Genomic DNA, 13,508 nt, shown 5'->3' with positions numbered 1-13,508 from the left:
TGGTTTGGCTGTTCACATAATCCTACCACTCGCCAGCCATTGAGCCCCTGGTAGTACGCTAGATGTTTAGCGTGATCCACCTTTCACAGATGGAACTGTGGCCCCGGTGGTTCCCGTGGTGGCTTCCGCGGGGGAGCCCGATGAAGACGTTCCTGATGTTTGATGTTCCTACACCTGTGACACCAGTACCATCTGTTTCTACTATGACTTCTACACCTGAAAAGAATTCGACTACTGAAAGCTCAGATACAAGACCAACAAGTCTGGAAGTACAAAGAACGAAGCTTTATCCAAAAAGAAACCATCAGATTCAAAATCTGGTGAGTCAGAAAAACTTTACTATTCACATTTCGAATTGTTTACAAACTGAAAATCATTGCTTTGCTTCTTAGAACCTTCTACTTCCACCAACTCTGATACCGATACTGATACTGATAAAGAAGACTCTTCAACCACTAATAGTTGATCATTCCTTTATGAAAGACTTTTTCTTATAATCCTTATATTTTTTTTTGGTTTTTTTATTAGGTACTTTATCAGATACAAGTGATGATACAACAATCAAAGATAAATCAAATCCAACTCATTTCAAGAAGAATGGAACTGAAAAATATGATGGCACTTCTAGTGCCTCGCAAAGTAAGTAATTGTTTTTCTGAATACAAAACCATCAATTCTAGAAACCTTTTTATTAAAACATTCATTTATCACTTTCTTTTAGGTTTGGTTTCAATCACTATGATCTTATCGAGTTTTTAACTTGGTTCTTTTCTTGAGAAGTCCACTTTCTTTTTTCTTCTGTGCACATTTTATTCAAGCTTTTCTTTATGGAATTTTGCGTATGGAAATCTTTGTATCAGGTTGTAAATAGTCAAAATAAACATGTAAATCAAGTCATCTCACTTTAACCCAGATTCATATATGTATCTCTTATCTTGTCTTTTGAACTTTGATCTCAATCATCATGAGGTCGGAGTTCACCCACTCTTGGAGACTCCAAAAGAAATCATCCAGACTCTCAATTTTCCCAAATTTCAAAAAGTTTATTCTCTCTTGACAATGCAAAAGAGAAAATATCTAAATAAAGATTATATATAACCAAAGATTATATCTTTCAAAAAAGTCATTAATGATACATGATTCAAACCAATCCAAAAAAAAACCATCCCAATTGCAACCTCTTAAAAAGAATACGTAATAAACACTTACTAAATATTCACATCCACAACCAAACAAATCCCGTTTTTTGAGCTTCGTCCACCCACATCACCCTGCCACCAAGAAAATGATTAAAGCATACAAGTATATCCGCTCCCTCGACCCCAAAATTTCAAAAAAAAGAACAGAAAATTCAAAAACAGATCTACCTCTTGTTTCCAAAGGGAAACCAGGTAAAGCTAAACCAGCCACAATAGCACCACCACCAGCTGAATAAAGTACAGTATTAGTTGATCTATCTATGACTGAACTGACTGCAATTGGTGCAATGATTGATGATAATCTTCCTGAAGTTGAAGTTAATCCACATGCTGATCCTTGGACTATTAAAGCGAACAAAAAACAATCAGTTTGGATGATGAAACAATCAAGATAGAAATAATTATTTACTTGGGCCTGGAAATGCTTCGGGTGTAAAAGCATAAAGGATAGCATTCAATAAAGTTTGAATTGAAGATTTCAAAGCAAAAGAAATCAATCAAATGATCTTGAAGTCTTTTCGGAGATAATGAAAAGAGAAAAACTCACAAAAATATTCCGATGCGTTCATAGCCACTTCAGTAGTTAAATCATCTACAATTGCACATAAACATAATGAAATTCCCATTCCAAAAGCTGAAAGGACCATTCCCCATTTCCTTCCTACATTTGGTATATCGATTAAAACATTTGCACAGAGAGCTTCTGGAATTCCAACCGAGTAGATGATAATATAATTCTACAGGAATATGAATATGCAAACATCAGTGAATTAATTGATTGAGTGAAAGAAAGACTCAGTTGCTTACTATGTAGTCGACGAAGGATCACTTCAATTTGAGTGTGCTGGACTGTGGAGCATAGCCTGATCGTGTTGCCTCGGTCATTCAACTCTGGACGGGGCCCGAGTATTTAAAAAATTGGGATGGATCGGGGCAGCTGGACTCGGGGAAAATCTGTGATATCTCTGGCCCAAAGTATTCGGGCGACTTCGATGGTATTCGAGTGGCGGAATCCTCTGTCGCTGAAAGATGAATTGAAAAATTGCAGCGCGTCGCCCAACCCCTATTGTGCCTCTTTCCCGCACGGAGAAGTGATGAGAGGTCTTGTTGCAAAGTCAATTGAATTTGAGGTTTTTTTTGTTCTTGTCAAAAATATTGCTATAGGGATTGAATTCTAGAAAGTCATATCTGTTTCTTTGATATCGCTCTTCTCGACACCTCTTAACACAAAGGTGGAGCTCACGTACGACGAGTACCGAGAGGGACCTATATAAGATTGATCTCAGCACTGCTTTAGGATTGTCTTTGCACAAGAGCATTTTGACGCAAACCATCGCCTAGTCAATGAATCAACATCATCCATCTGAAGCTTTAGATATAAGTCACGTAGCTAGGAGTTGAGAATATTGAACGTGTTCCTTTAACAGGACCAATCCAATTGCATTCTCATTGAAATCACCTTCAAGTCTACTTTCAGACTTCAACTTGAGCTACTGGGTATAACATAAATCATTCTCAATATGAGTATCGGATAATCAAAACAGTTTACTAAAACAATCAGAATCAGGTTACAAGATACAACTTGAAATCTTCAGTGACAATCAATATCATTTGATTCTACCTAGATGAACATGGTCATCAATCCAGCGGTACGTCGAAAGCACATAAATAGATGTTAAATAGAGAATAGAAAAAAGATCAACTTTTTGAAGTGAGATTGTAATCCGACATCACAATCATAGGATCGAATTTGAAAAAGCTAGAGGAAATTTGGAAACATGTATCCTAATCATGCAAGGGTGCACCTAGTTGACAATCAAAGAATTAGTAAAGGGCGCTCGTCTTAAAGATTCTATTCAGATTTTTCAAGTAAATATATATTTCACTCACCCGGGTGGCAAGTGACCTTTGGGAGTGTTTGCATCCTTGACCTCACACATGAATTTCTTAGCCTTCCCAGAGTAACTTACAACATGGGCTGTATCACCATCTCTGTGATTATATCCCGCCAAAGTATTCACCCCATTGATGACGATGTTGTTGAAGATGACTTCCCTCTTTGATGTTGAGCATTTTTTTCCGCAGGAGCTAAATATCAATATGGAATGATCAGTGGACGTTAAAGATCAATAGATCAAGAGCTGAAGTCTTACCGATAAGCAATATCAACGTTACTGAAGCAAGAGTTATTGACAACCACCGTTCCACCTCTGATCAGTTTGAAGAACAAAAAGGTACCACAAAGAATCAATGTGTTTGTTTTGATCAGATCAATTTTTCGAGTTTGGAACCAAATTACCCATTGAATTGTAAAGCCTAGATATGAGGAAAATCAAAAAAGGATTAATACATGGACTGTTCTGTAAAAATATTAGACGCATCCTATTGGAAATCGAAGACAAATATGTACCTTGTTACCTGCGTTTGAAAATGAGCAACCGCTAACTGTTGCTTGTCCGCTTCGCATATAAAAGCTTACTGCTTCATCACAAATTTCCAACCAATGACAATTCTCGACTCGACATGTACCAAGACAATAGACACCTAGAAAATGCATAGAAATCATCACGATTAGAAAAAAATCTGATTATCATACTCAAAGAAGTTCAAATCAACTTACTCTCTTGAGAATAACCCAGAATACAATTTTTCAATGTAGCTCCTTCTTCAAGAAGGAAAACAGCTTGATCACCACCTCTTTCGACATTCAAGTTACAACTTCGATCAGCACGTTGATATTTGACTAATTTACAATCAAAGGTTTGTCTAGCTGCAACTTTGATTGGTTGAGTAACGGTGATCACCTTTGAGTAAGAAGGTGATTTGCAACTTGATTGAAGTGTTGAATGATAAACAGCGGCATCTAAACCATTAGGTGCGTATGGTAAAACGGCAGCTCTACGATTCCGACGATGTCGTGAAGAGATATCATGAGATCTAAGAGGGGTCACAGAACTAGCTTCAAAAGCAACTAGAAATAAAAACGAAAGAATGACAGAAAAGTGAAGGGAATTCATTTGAATGTATATCAGAGTGTATAAATTAAAAGTTATTATTATGATAAAGCGAAAGTCTGTGTTGATTTTGATGGTTTGCGTCAAAGGGATCATTCTTGTGTTCAATTATATATCATCAAGTTCCCTTACTCCTGATCATGCCGATTTTTCACGGCAGATAGCACAGAAGCACGGAATACAACAACTTCCCTGCAAGGGGTGTTTGATAGGACCTCATTCCGGAGACTGACTCATCTGATTATCATACGTCTTCGTACATCTATACTTGATGTTTCTTAATCTGAAATGGTGTACATCACGACAGCTGCCTGATCTATAGGTAAAAGAGCCACTCGAAAAGACGGCAGAAATCAGCCTCATTGAAGAATTTCTCAATTTATCGCCCTTCATGAATCACGTCTTTTGACGCCTAGAAACCTCCTTACTTGTCTACTTCACAAATACATATGTAGTAGGCAAAGTGCTCGATCCTATGCATCACATTGCGCCCGTAGGAGCGATCCCATCGAGATGATAGTCATCGCGCTACATAGAGGAATGAGAAGAGAGCGCAGATCCGGGATCCCCATATCTCAGGCTTCTTGACTTACCGCGATACCAGTCTTCCCTCGCCCTCGCATGGCTACTACATTTTCCATACGGTAAAAATATTCTTGTCAAAGGATGGGTTCACCAGTTTCTGTCGGATAAACTTTTTTTTTCGCAAAAGGTTTCCTCGCAATCATGTAAAAAATGACCCTGTCCAATCTCTGGCCGATGATCCTGGTATGCACCCAGAACATTCATAAAGGGGTTTTTTTCCAATCTACCTAATTATTTTGTTTCTTTCTAATTCTTAAGGAAACCCGAGATCAGAGCAATTCCTTTCATGACTATTAGGAGCATGTTATTGAGGTCACGTAGGTCCAATCGAAAAATATAGCCCATCATTCCAAGAATCTCTCGCAGCGAACGCATTCGATCACAAGGCATAGTCCACCTCGCACAGCCTGGCCCTCAGAACCTGTCTGAAAAAAATCTATATGACTTGAACCTCTGGACCCCACCCCCACGTTGATTGAGAGTAATTGAATTTCAACACCTCCGTGAATGTGATGACACTAATAATTGTGTCCATTATATTTCGAAGACTCACAGAGAGTCAAGACATCCCCCCCTTAATCTATCTCAAGGCTGAAGTTTAGCCACAAATCATAAGAAAACTCGACCGGATATGTAGGTGGACTATTCGGAACAAGTTTTTTTTTGAATTGGCTATTGTGTATATGCAAATATCAACTTCTGTTGCTATGCAGGAATATTATATCGCGCCATTTCTGCTCTCGAGTCTCAGAAGGTCAAGTTCGTGTTTAACTATGTACACATCAATTCCACAACTTGTGCCGCAATTTGCCCGCAAGACTACTTCAAATTGGCTATAAATTTATGGCGCAACACCATTAAAAAGTGAAGAAGATGAGCCAGCGCAGGCTTTTGACATGAGTCATTTTAATTTATGATCCAAGATCCATACGAAGATCAGATTGGCTAGCTCATCAAGAAACTCATCTTTTCATTCCAACCCCTTACACTGTACATACAGCAAGAACAAACCCGCGCATTGATATCTTGATACGGGTGGTGGATAAAGGGTGAGATGAGGTTGTGGCTTACGAGTCACAAGCTTCATCGCCATCGCCAGAGCTATGAAAAATCAGTAAATGTACATTTTTGGTGAAACATAAACATACCAAAACCAACTGTGCTAGAAACCGAATGTAACAAAAGACCCCAAATCCATTTACCCAGACTCCCATAAGTTAATAGTATACGCTCACCAAGTAGTACCAAGTGTCATGAATAGTTGATTCTTGTAAATCAAATAAATAATCCTCATCACACAAATTGATCACATACTTAAAATTGCAGTTGTACATCTTATGATGTTCTTGCTCTGATCTTCATGACAATAATAAACTGCCAAGTTTCATCAGAATCAGACACATAAACCTTCAACGCGTTAAAACCAACACATATTTCCAGACCACATATTTCTTTTAACTCAAATCTCTAGCACCCACAAAGATATCCTTCACACTCATTTCCTCTCAAACCCAAAGTCAAGGATTATATCAAATACACAAATTTACACCTCCGTATCTTTTGTACTCCCAAACCTCAAATCACTCGATTTGTATTTCCCAAACCAAAGAGAACAATGTAAAAACCCACACTTTATTCTTCCATCCGATCCCCATCTTCTTCAGATCCTCCAACCCCAATCCCAACCCCACTGGTTCCTGCCTCCTTCTCAGGCGCATAACCAAAGAGAGTAGAAGAAGTACATTCTTTACCATACTGAGTCTTTAACTTCTCTTCATATCCTTCTAAATCTTCTTTAAACTGTTCATATCCTTCTCTCGATAATCCTTTAAACATAAACGGTGGTGAAACAGGTGGTGAAGTTGAGGGTCTATTCGTTTGTAAAATCGGATAACAACATTCCATATCTAATGAAAACTTTAGTAATGAGGTCGTCATTGGATCAGCAGGTAGTACTGCAAGTGACTGAACAGAACAAAGAGACACATAGTTTGAGCTTATGATCATCATCTGGCTTCTTTGAGAGAAACAAAGATTTTTCGGTCGTACCTCGTGATACATCCTGATAGCATCCGAATTGTTTCCCAAGGCATGAAATGCCATTCCAGTAGCAGTCAACGCAGCCGCCGATCGAGGCTGCAAGTATTTAGCCTGTTTTGCTGCCTCTAGTGCTTCAGGGTATCGTCTGTTGGTAATCCAAGCCACGTAAGATATATGAAGACACAATGCTCATTGAAACGGAAAGAAAGGGGGAAAAAACAAACTTTAATCGTCTATAACAATGTGATAAGTTCAAATAAGTAGGTGCCCAGATTTTAGGATCCGTCTGACTATTCTGTGAAGCTTTGATGGTAGATTCAAATAATTCTGCGCCCTCCTGCCACCTTTAGTTTCCGATTTAATAACATCAGCCTCAAACACATGCATCAAGACGAACCAAGGAATATGCGTACTGTTCTTGGTAATAGCAAACTACACCACGTTCATGTAATACGAGCGGATCGAACGGACAAATTTCACTAGCCGCCAGAAGATAATCGGACGCAAGAGTTGGATTGGCAAGTTGAATGTGTTGCATTCCGATGAATAACAAAGGAAAGTGAGAGCTTTTAGACGAGCCAAAGAAAATGTGAAAACAAATCAGCCTTTTGTTCCCAACGAAGTGAATCAGAGACTTGATCATTTGAGTGAGGAATGCTCGTACCCCTGAAAATTATGAGAAGCTGTCGAGTAAGCTGTGATGGCTTGATCATGTTCACCTTCATAAGCAAGTGCATGTCCAAATCCAAACCAAGCAGGTGCAAATCTAGAATCCATAAGAGCAGATTTACTAACAGAACGAATAATCCCACATGTCAGTCAAAAAAACTCAAGACGAGTATCAAAAGGAAAGAGATGAGAACCCACGAAAAAAATCTCCTAGACTCCTCCCAACGTCTTTGACTAAAATACCAAAGTCCAGCAGCATACCAACTGATAGCCGAGTTAGGATCTCGTTCGACTAAATCATGAGCAAGCAAAAATAATGAAGGTCGGAGATGAGGCATCATTGCCATACAAGTGAGATGTAAGGGTAGTGTAGGCGGATGATGATCATGTAAGGTCAGAATCCTTCAGAGATCGAAAGCTTCACATCAGTTTCTGGGGAAACATAGCAGAATCATAAAGAGCCAAAGTCTTACCTAGATGTGATCCGATGACAATCTTGGAATCGATAATTCGTAAATAACCAATCAGCTAGACCAAAAGCCGCGTCCGGATCGTCTGAAAGGTTGTATTTCTCTTTCAATAATCGAAATGCTTCGAAAACTTCTTCCTTATGATTGAATTTCTTTAATCTAACAGTGTAAAGAGATTTAATAAAAAGTGCATCATCCGGTGTTTGATGATGATATCCAAGTGATTGAATAAACTCCCACTCTTGAGGAGAAGACAAAGAACTCAGCTTTGTACGCAAAAAGAACACGTGCAACGTGTCATAAGATAGTCAAGCGAAAAAAAAAATTGAAATGAAGTGGGGCAGATCCTCACCTTCTTCAGGTTCGAGCATGTTCCCACCAACAAGTGCTTCGAAGCTTTCATAACATTTGACATCCAAAGCAAGAGACTCCAAGAAACATTCCTTGGCTCGGTCAAGTGACTTGTTTTGTAGATGGACCAGTCCACGAAGATAACACATTGATGACTCAAACTTGATTCCACCATCCATAGTAGCTTTACTATCAGCATACTTCTTGCCCATAGATCCTGTTTTACTTGAACCCTGCTGATGATCTACGTGTTCAGATCTTTGTCCCTTTAGTTTAGGTCCCCGTTGAGATGAGGCCAAGTTTGAAGGCTGATCGAGATCATGTTGATTTTGCGATTCGAGTCGAAACGGATTCTCGTCCCCAACCATTTCCATAGCAGCTTCCCATTTTCCTTGTCGAATCATACATTGAGCCGCAAGGTATCGACAAGCAGTTGAATAATCTGTCATCCTAACGGGCGCTAAATCATTTGTCTCTTCTCGACCAGCTTCATTCTTTTCTCGATCTGGATGAGCAGCAGTGAGGTTCTCTACAATCAAATCATCATGAGTGGAATCTGGATTGATTTCTTCAAGATCAAGTGGCCGTCGTGCAATTCTTCGAACACCAGTTAAGATCTTTTCTGCTCGAACAAATTGACCAGTTAGGAAATAAACTTGAGCAAGCCAAAATGCATCATTAGGATTAGATGTCAATCCATAAACTTTCGCGCCCCAAAAGGCTGCTGTCTCATAAAGATGTTGAGCACGCGCGTCATCTCGCCATAATCTCAAACGATCTGTCATGGTCCAATCCAATGAAGTTTGATCAGGAGCTTGTTCCATAGAAGCCTCTTCAAGGTGATCAGGAACACCAGAATCGTAAAACGAGATAGGATCAGTTGATTGGATATTCATTTTTTCATCTTGACCATCTTGATCAAAGCTACAAGAGATTTGAGGGTCTTGAAGACTCGAATCATGTTGAGATAATTTCGAAGTGAGGTTAGGTACTTGAGGAGAACCTGATGTAGAAAAACATCTATTGAGAAGAGGAGTAAGACTATGACTTGAAAATGACTGTTGAGCCTGCAATTGAGCAGCTCGAGTTGAAGGTCTAGTCGCAACAGGAGATTGACGAGGCGACATTGCAAGAGTAGAAGATCCAGCTTGTTCGAAGAGAGGACTACCAGGTGGCATAAGACTACTCGCAGGTAATCTTCTTCGAAGAGGCAACGAAGATGAAGGTTGAGGTAAACTAGTAGGAAGAGAACCTAGACGAGCTCTAAGACGAGTTTGAACAGTTGGAGGTTGATTTGAATTATTAGAAACATTGGGAGTATTCAGATTAGAAGGTATACGTGAAGAAGATTGATGTGGATGTGATCGATTCGAATTAGTTGAAGGCATCTTGAGGTTCAAGTTGAAGTTGAAGTTGAAGTCGATCGAATGAGATGGTAATCAGAATAATAAGAGTCAATGGAGTCATTCGATCAAACTTCGTGTTGTACCCAACTTCTTATAAGCATACCTTCTCACTTGTCATCACTTGTAAGCAAAATTATCCGTATATCCAAACCTCGCTCTGTAAATATCATGAGTCTCTTCTCCATAGGCTCCCTTGTATCTGCCAATCCGCCTACTATACCCAGTTCTCAGAAACTAGCGGTACACAAATATTAAAACCCGCATGAAAACCCGTATGAAAAACCGCATGAAAAACCGCATGGATTTTTTGGTTTTTTCATGCGGGTTTTTTCATGTGGGTAGCCATTGATATTTGAGAGCCCCACCCATCCAGAACCCCTTCAAACATGCCTAGAATTTCTACCCGTCGGAAGGTGTTGACATCACTTGACACCACAATTGCACTCACATCCTCCACACCCTCAACTTCACCCATTTCAACATCTTTCCTTCCCACATTAGTGGCTTCTTTCACATTAGTTGGTTTTATGTATCACCTCGATGACGATGAAGACCAATCCGACGACGAATTTGGTTATCAAACACAAATCTTGCTCTTTGCTTACGTTCTCATGATGACATCTACCTTGGGTCAGTTTGCCCACATAAACCAACGCAAGCGAAAACGGGAAGAAGATGAATCAATCCTTGCAGCCCTATTACTCGCACGAGATGAAGTTCAAAGACGAAGATATACTCTCCCTAGATATTGAAGGCCTTGTGGTAGCACAAAAGCTGAAACGTTTCAAGCTTGGTTTGACGAAACTGAACGCACTTGGATGAGTGTGGTAAGTTCAACTTCGGTGCTTCTTTGAAGAATCTGTAGGTGTCATACTGATCATCCTTCTTTGATACTTGTCTTAGGCACGCATGCCAAAGCCCGACTTTATCAAACTACTACACAAGATTGGATCATCTCTAGTATTTCAAAACAATTCCTATCGTAAACAGGCGCCGGTTCAGTGGCAACTATTGGTAGCTTTGGCCAATTTTGGATGTTCAGGAAATGGCGGATCTAGCATGATAAAAGCCAAGTTATTTTCTGTGGCCGGTAAGTCCAAAATCGCCATTAGTATCAATTACTTATACTGAATTTGGGTTGATTTCGGTAGAGGGAAGTGTAGATAATTACACCAAACGGTGCATTCATGCCATACTTGAGCTTGAAGCAGAGTACGTACGATGGCCGGATGCAAACGAGCGATTACAGATCAAGAATCGAATTGGTCAAAGTTCTTTTTTCAAAGAGTGTATTGGTTTTATTGATGGAACCTTGGTTCCTTTGGCCACAGCTCCCTCCAAGAACAAGGAGGATTATTATACTCGAAAATCAATTTATGCATTGAATTCGATGATCATATGTGACAATTGGAGAAAGGTTCTCTATGCACATCATGGATGGTGTGGTTCTGCACACGACCAACGGGTTTTGAAATCTACTCGGGTGAGGTTTCCTATCAAATCTCAATCATTGCCTTCTTATTTCATATACTGATCCTGATCGTACCATCTTCAGTTCTATCAAGATATCTCCTCATACTTTTCTGATGGGGAGTATATTCCAGCGGACTCAGGATATGCGTCTACAGAGCATATTGTCCCGGTTTTCAAGCGATCGCGTTTCCATAACCTTTCACCGGCTCAACATCATTTCCACAACTCGATTTCCAAAATACGCATAGCATCAGAGCATTGTAATGGATTGTTGCAATGTCGTTTTGGATCACTTCACGAGTTGCGACTATCTATCACCAGCGAAAAGGATGCACTGTATGCATGCAAATGGATTTTGGCATGTGTTGTGGTGCACAACTTCATGATAGTAGATGGGTCACCAATGGTTGGAATGAATAATTCCCAAATTTCACCTGAAACTTGGGAAGCAGAACAAGGGGTGACTCCAAATTTCCAGCCCGGGGGAGTCCAACGCCGTGATTCCTTATTTCAAGCTTTTTGTACCTCAAACAATTATTAATTGTTCTCAAACTTTTGTTTTATTTTAAAGAAATTGTTTTTGTTTTTGAAAAATGAAAATACAATTTCTTAAGTATGATAAAAACATACATCTACAAACATTTCACTTTGTTGCATGTCTTAATAAACCATTTGGCCATGATTTTGAATTCACAACACAACAATTGATAGTTCTTTTTATTGCAGCATAACAGTTTAAAAACAGAAGGAAGCTAAACAAGCAGATCAAAGCAGAAAAAAAAAGTTGAGGAATACATGACCAGATCACGATTTTTTTATAGATAATTTTTTTGGGGGATGCGCATGAAATATTCAACTTTCAGCGGATATATATGAAAGAAAGAGAGATAGAAAGTTTTTCGGTGTTGATCTCAATTTGAATTTGGAGTGATTAAAAAAGCTTTGGGTGAAGGTTTTTTTGAATAAACTGACTCGAGTAGGAGTCTTTCAAAAGTTCCAAAAGTTCAATTGAAAGATTTGTATGTTCATTTCGAGGTTGAGGCTTGGTTTTGAGAGGGATCGATGTCAGGCAAAGTATGCATAGCCACCTTTTCTGCTTCCGTGGAGTCCATGCCTTTGCCGATGAGATCTACAATCATTTGACCTCGCGCTACGGCCCGCTTCGTATTCAATTCCTCAATAGCTAATGATCTCTTCATGGCGAGTTCTTTTTTGCGATTAGTACTGATCATAGTCGACATTGAATTGGCAATTTTAACGGTCAGCTTCTCTTGAGTAAGTGCTGCACGATTCTCACTCTCAACTCGTTCTTCTTTTGTACTGAGACATTTGGCTATTGCGTTAATGCCTAAGATATCTTGAGGTGATTGATTTTCAGGAATGATCAAAGCATCCTTAGTATCCTTAGTGTTGACACGACAACGTTTGCTAGTCGGTTTTGAAAGAGGAGTGACAGGGGTAAGGTGTCGGACAAGAGGTTTGTTGTTTGGAACATTTTGTGTATCTTCTTCTTCATGAATTTCCATCGACATCTGACGCCGTAAAGATTGAGTGAGCGGAGTTTCTTCCCAATCCGGGTCGTAAGGGGTGGAGTCATCGCTCGGACTTTGAGACAGGTCGATTTCAAAGTTGGTGACGGATGTCGATTGATTGAGAGAAGTCAAGGCGTTAACTCGATCACCTAATGAGTCCCTCACAGCCAAAGGATTGGCAGATGGTCGATCACCCATAACGGGCTCGAGTTCTTCATACCAAGGGCATTTACGTAGAACTCTCTCTGTAGAAGTAAAGTCAGACAGACAGTGATGAAAGTAAACGAGATTTGGATGCACGTACCCTGAAGACTGGCCTGAGTATCCTCTTTTGTATTACCTCCTGCTTTCTTAGCCAATTTGAATTCTTCAATTTTTTCTTTCGAGAGTGTATGTTCAAACTTGTCACCATTGTGATTTGCCCTCCCCAGTCCCCTTTCTCAAATCGTTAGCTTCTTTGAACCATTTTTTGAGCGCCTTGATCTATATAATGCAACAAAAGGAAATGAAAGTAATGAAAATATGATGATTAGAAAAGAAAGTTTGATACTACATGCAAACCACACTTACCTTTTTCAAGCATTCTTTACCCGGTCTGTTGAGATGATTCTTGCTGGCGAGAAATTGAGCCACCTTCTCGCAAATCACAACCTGCTTCTGGGTGCGCCAAGTGTTGAAGTTTTCATATACACTACACCATTCCACAATAAGATCCATGTCTGACTTGCCATCCTCGCTTTGAGGGATCAACCAGCTTCTTTGATTGGGT

At 39.6% G+C, this 13,508-nt stretch overlaps 3 protein-coding genes across 3 annotated transcripts; 1 reads left to right on the top strand and 2 right to left on the bottom strand.

Moving 5' to 3' along the window:
- Window positions 1–155: 155 nt before the first annotated feature.
- Window positions 156–759, top strand: MELLADRAFT_114040 (uncharacterized protein; the record flags this gene model as incomplete). Its single annotated transcript, XM_007418846.1, has 4 exons — window positions 156–324; window positions 393–461; window positions 529–639; window positions 722–759. The coding sequence occupies 4 exons, from the start codon at window positions 156–158 to the stop codon at window positions 757–759; spliced, it is 387 nt and encodes a 128-aa protein (XP_007418908.1).
- A 530-nt stretch (window positions 760–1,289) lies between these two features.
- On the bottom strand, window positions 1,290–2,518 carry MELLADRAFT_114039 (uncharacterized protein; the record flags this gene model as incomplete). Its single annotated transcript, XM_007418838.1, has 4 exons — window positions 1,290–1,315; window positions 1,368–1,541; window positions 1,747–1,936; window positions 2,447–2,518. The coding sequence occupies 4 exons, from the start codon at window positions 2,516–2,518 to the stop codon at window positions 1,290–1,292; spliced, it is 462 nt and encodes a 153-aa protein (XP_007418900.1).
- A 3,912-nt stretch (window positions 2,519–6,430) lies between these two features.
- MELLADRAFT_84205 (uncharacterized protein) lies at window positions 6,431–9,716 on the bottom strand (the record flags this gene model as incomplete). The annotated part of the gene is made up of 8 exons (XM_007418833.1): window positions 6,431–6,763; window positions 6,848–6,983; window positions 7,063–7,182; window positions 7,252–7,404; window positions 7,503–7,628; window positions 7,706–7,909; window positions 7,981–8,218; window positions 8,330–9,716. 8 exons carry the CDS (start codon window positions 9,714–9,716, stop codon window positions 6,431–6,433), a joined length of 2,697 nt encoding a protein of 898 aa, XP_007418895.1.
- Window positions 9,717–13,508: the final 3,792 nt, after the last annotated feature.

This window comes from Melampsora larici-populina, assembly GCF_000204055.1.
Source record: "Melampsora larici-populina 98AG31 unplaced genomic scaffold MELLAscaffold_108, whole genome shotgun sequence".
NCBI lineage: Eukaryota > Fungi > Basidiomycota > Pucciniomycetes > Pucciniales > Melampsoraceae > Melampsora > Melampsora laricis-populina.
Note: the sequence above shows the minus strand (reverse complement) of the source record. Positions and strands in the feature narration are given on the sequence as shown.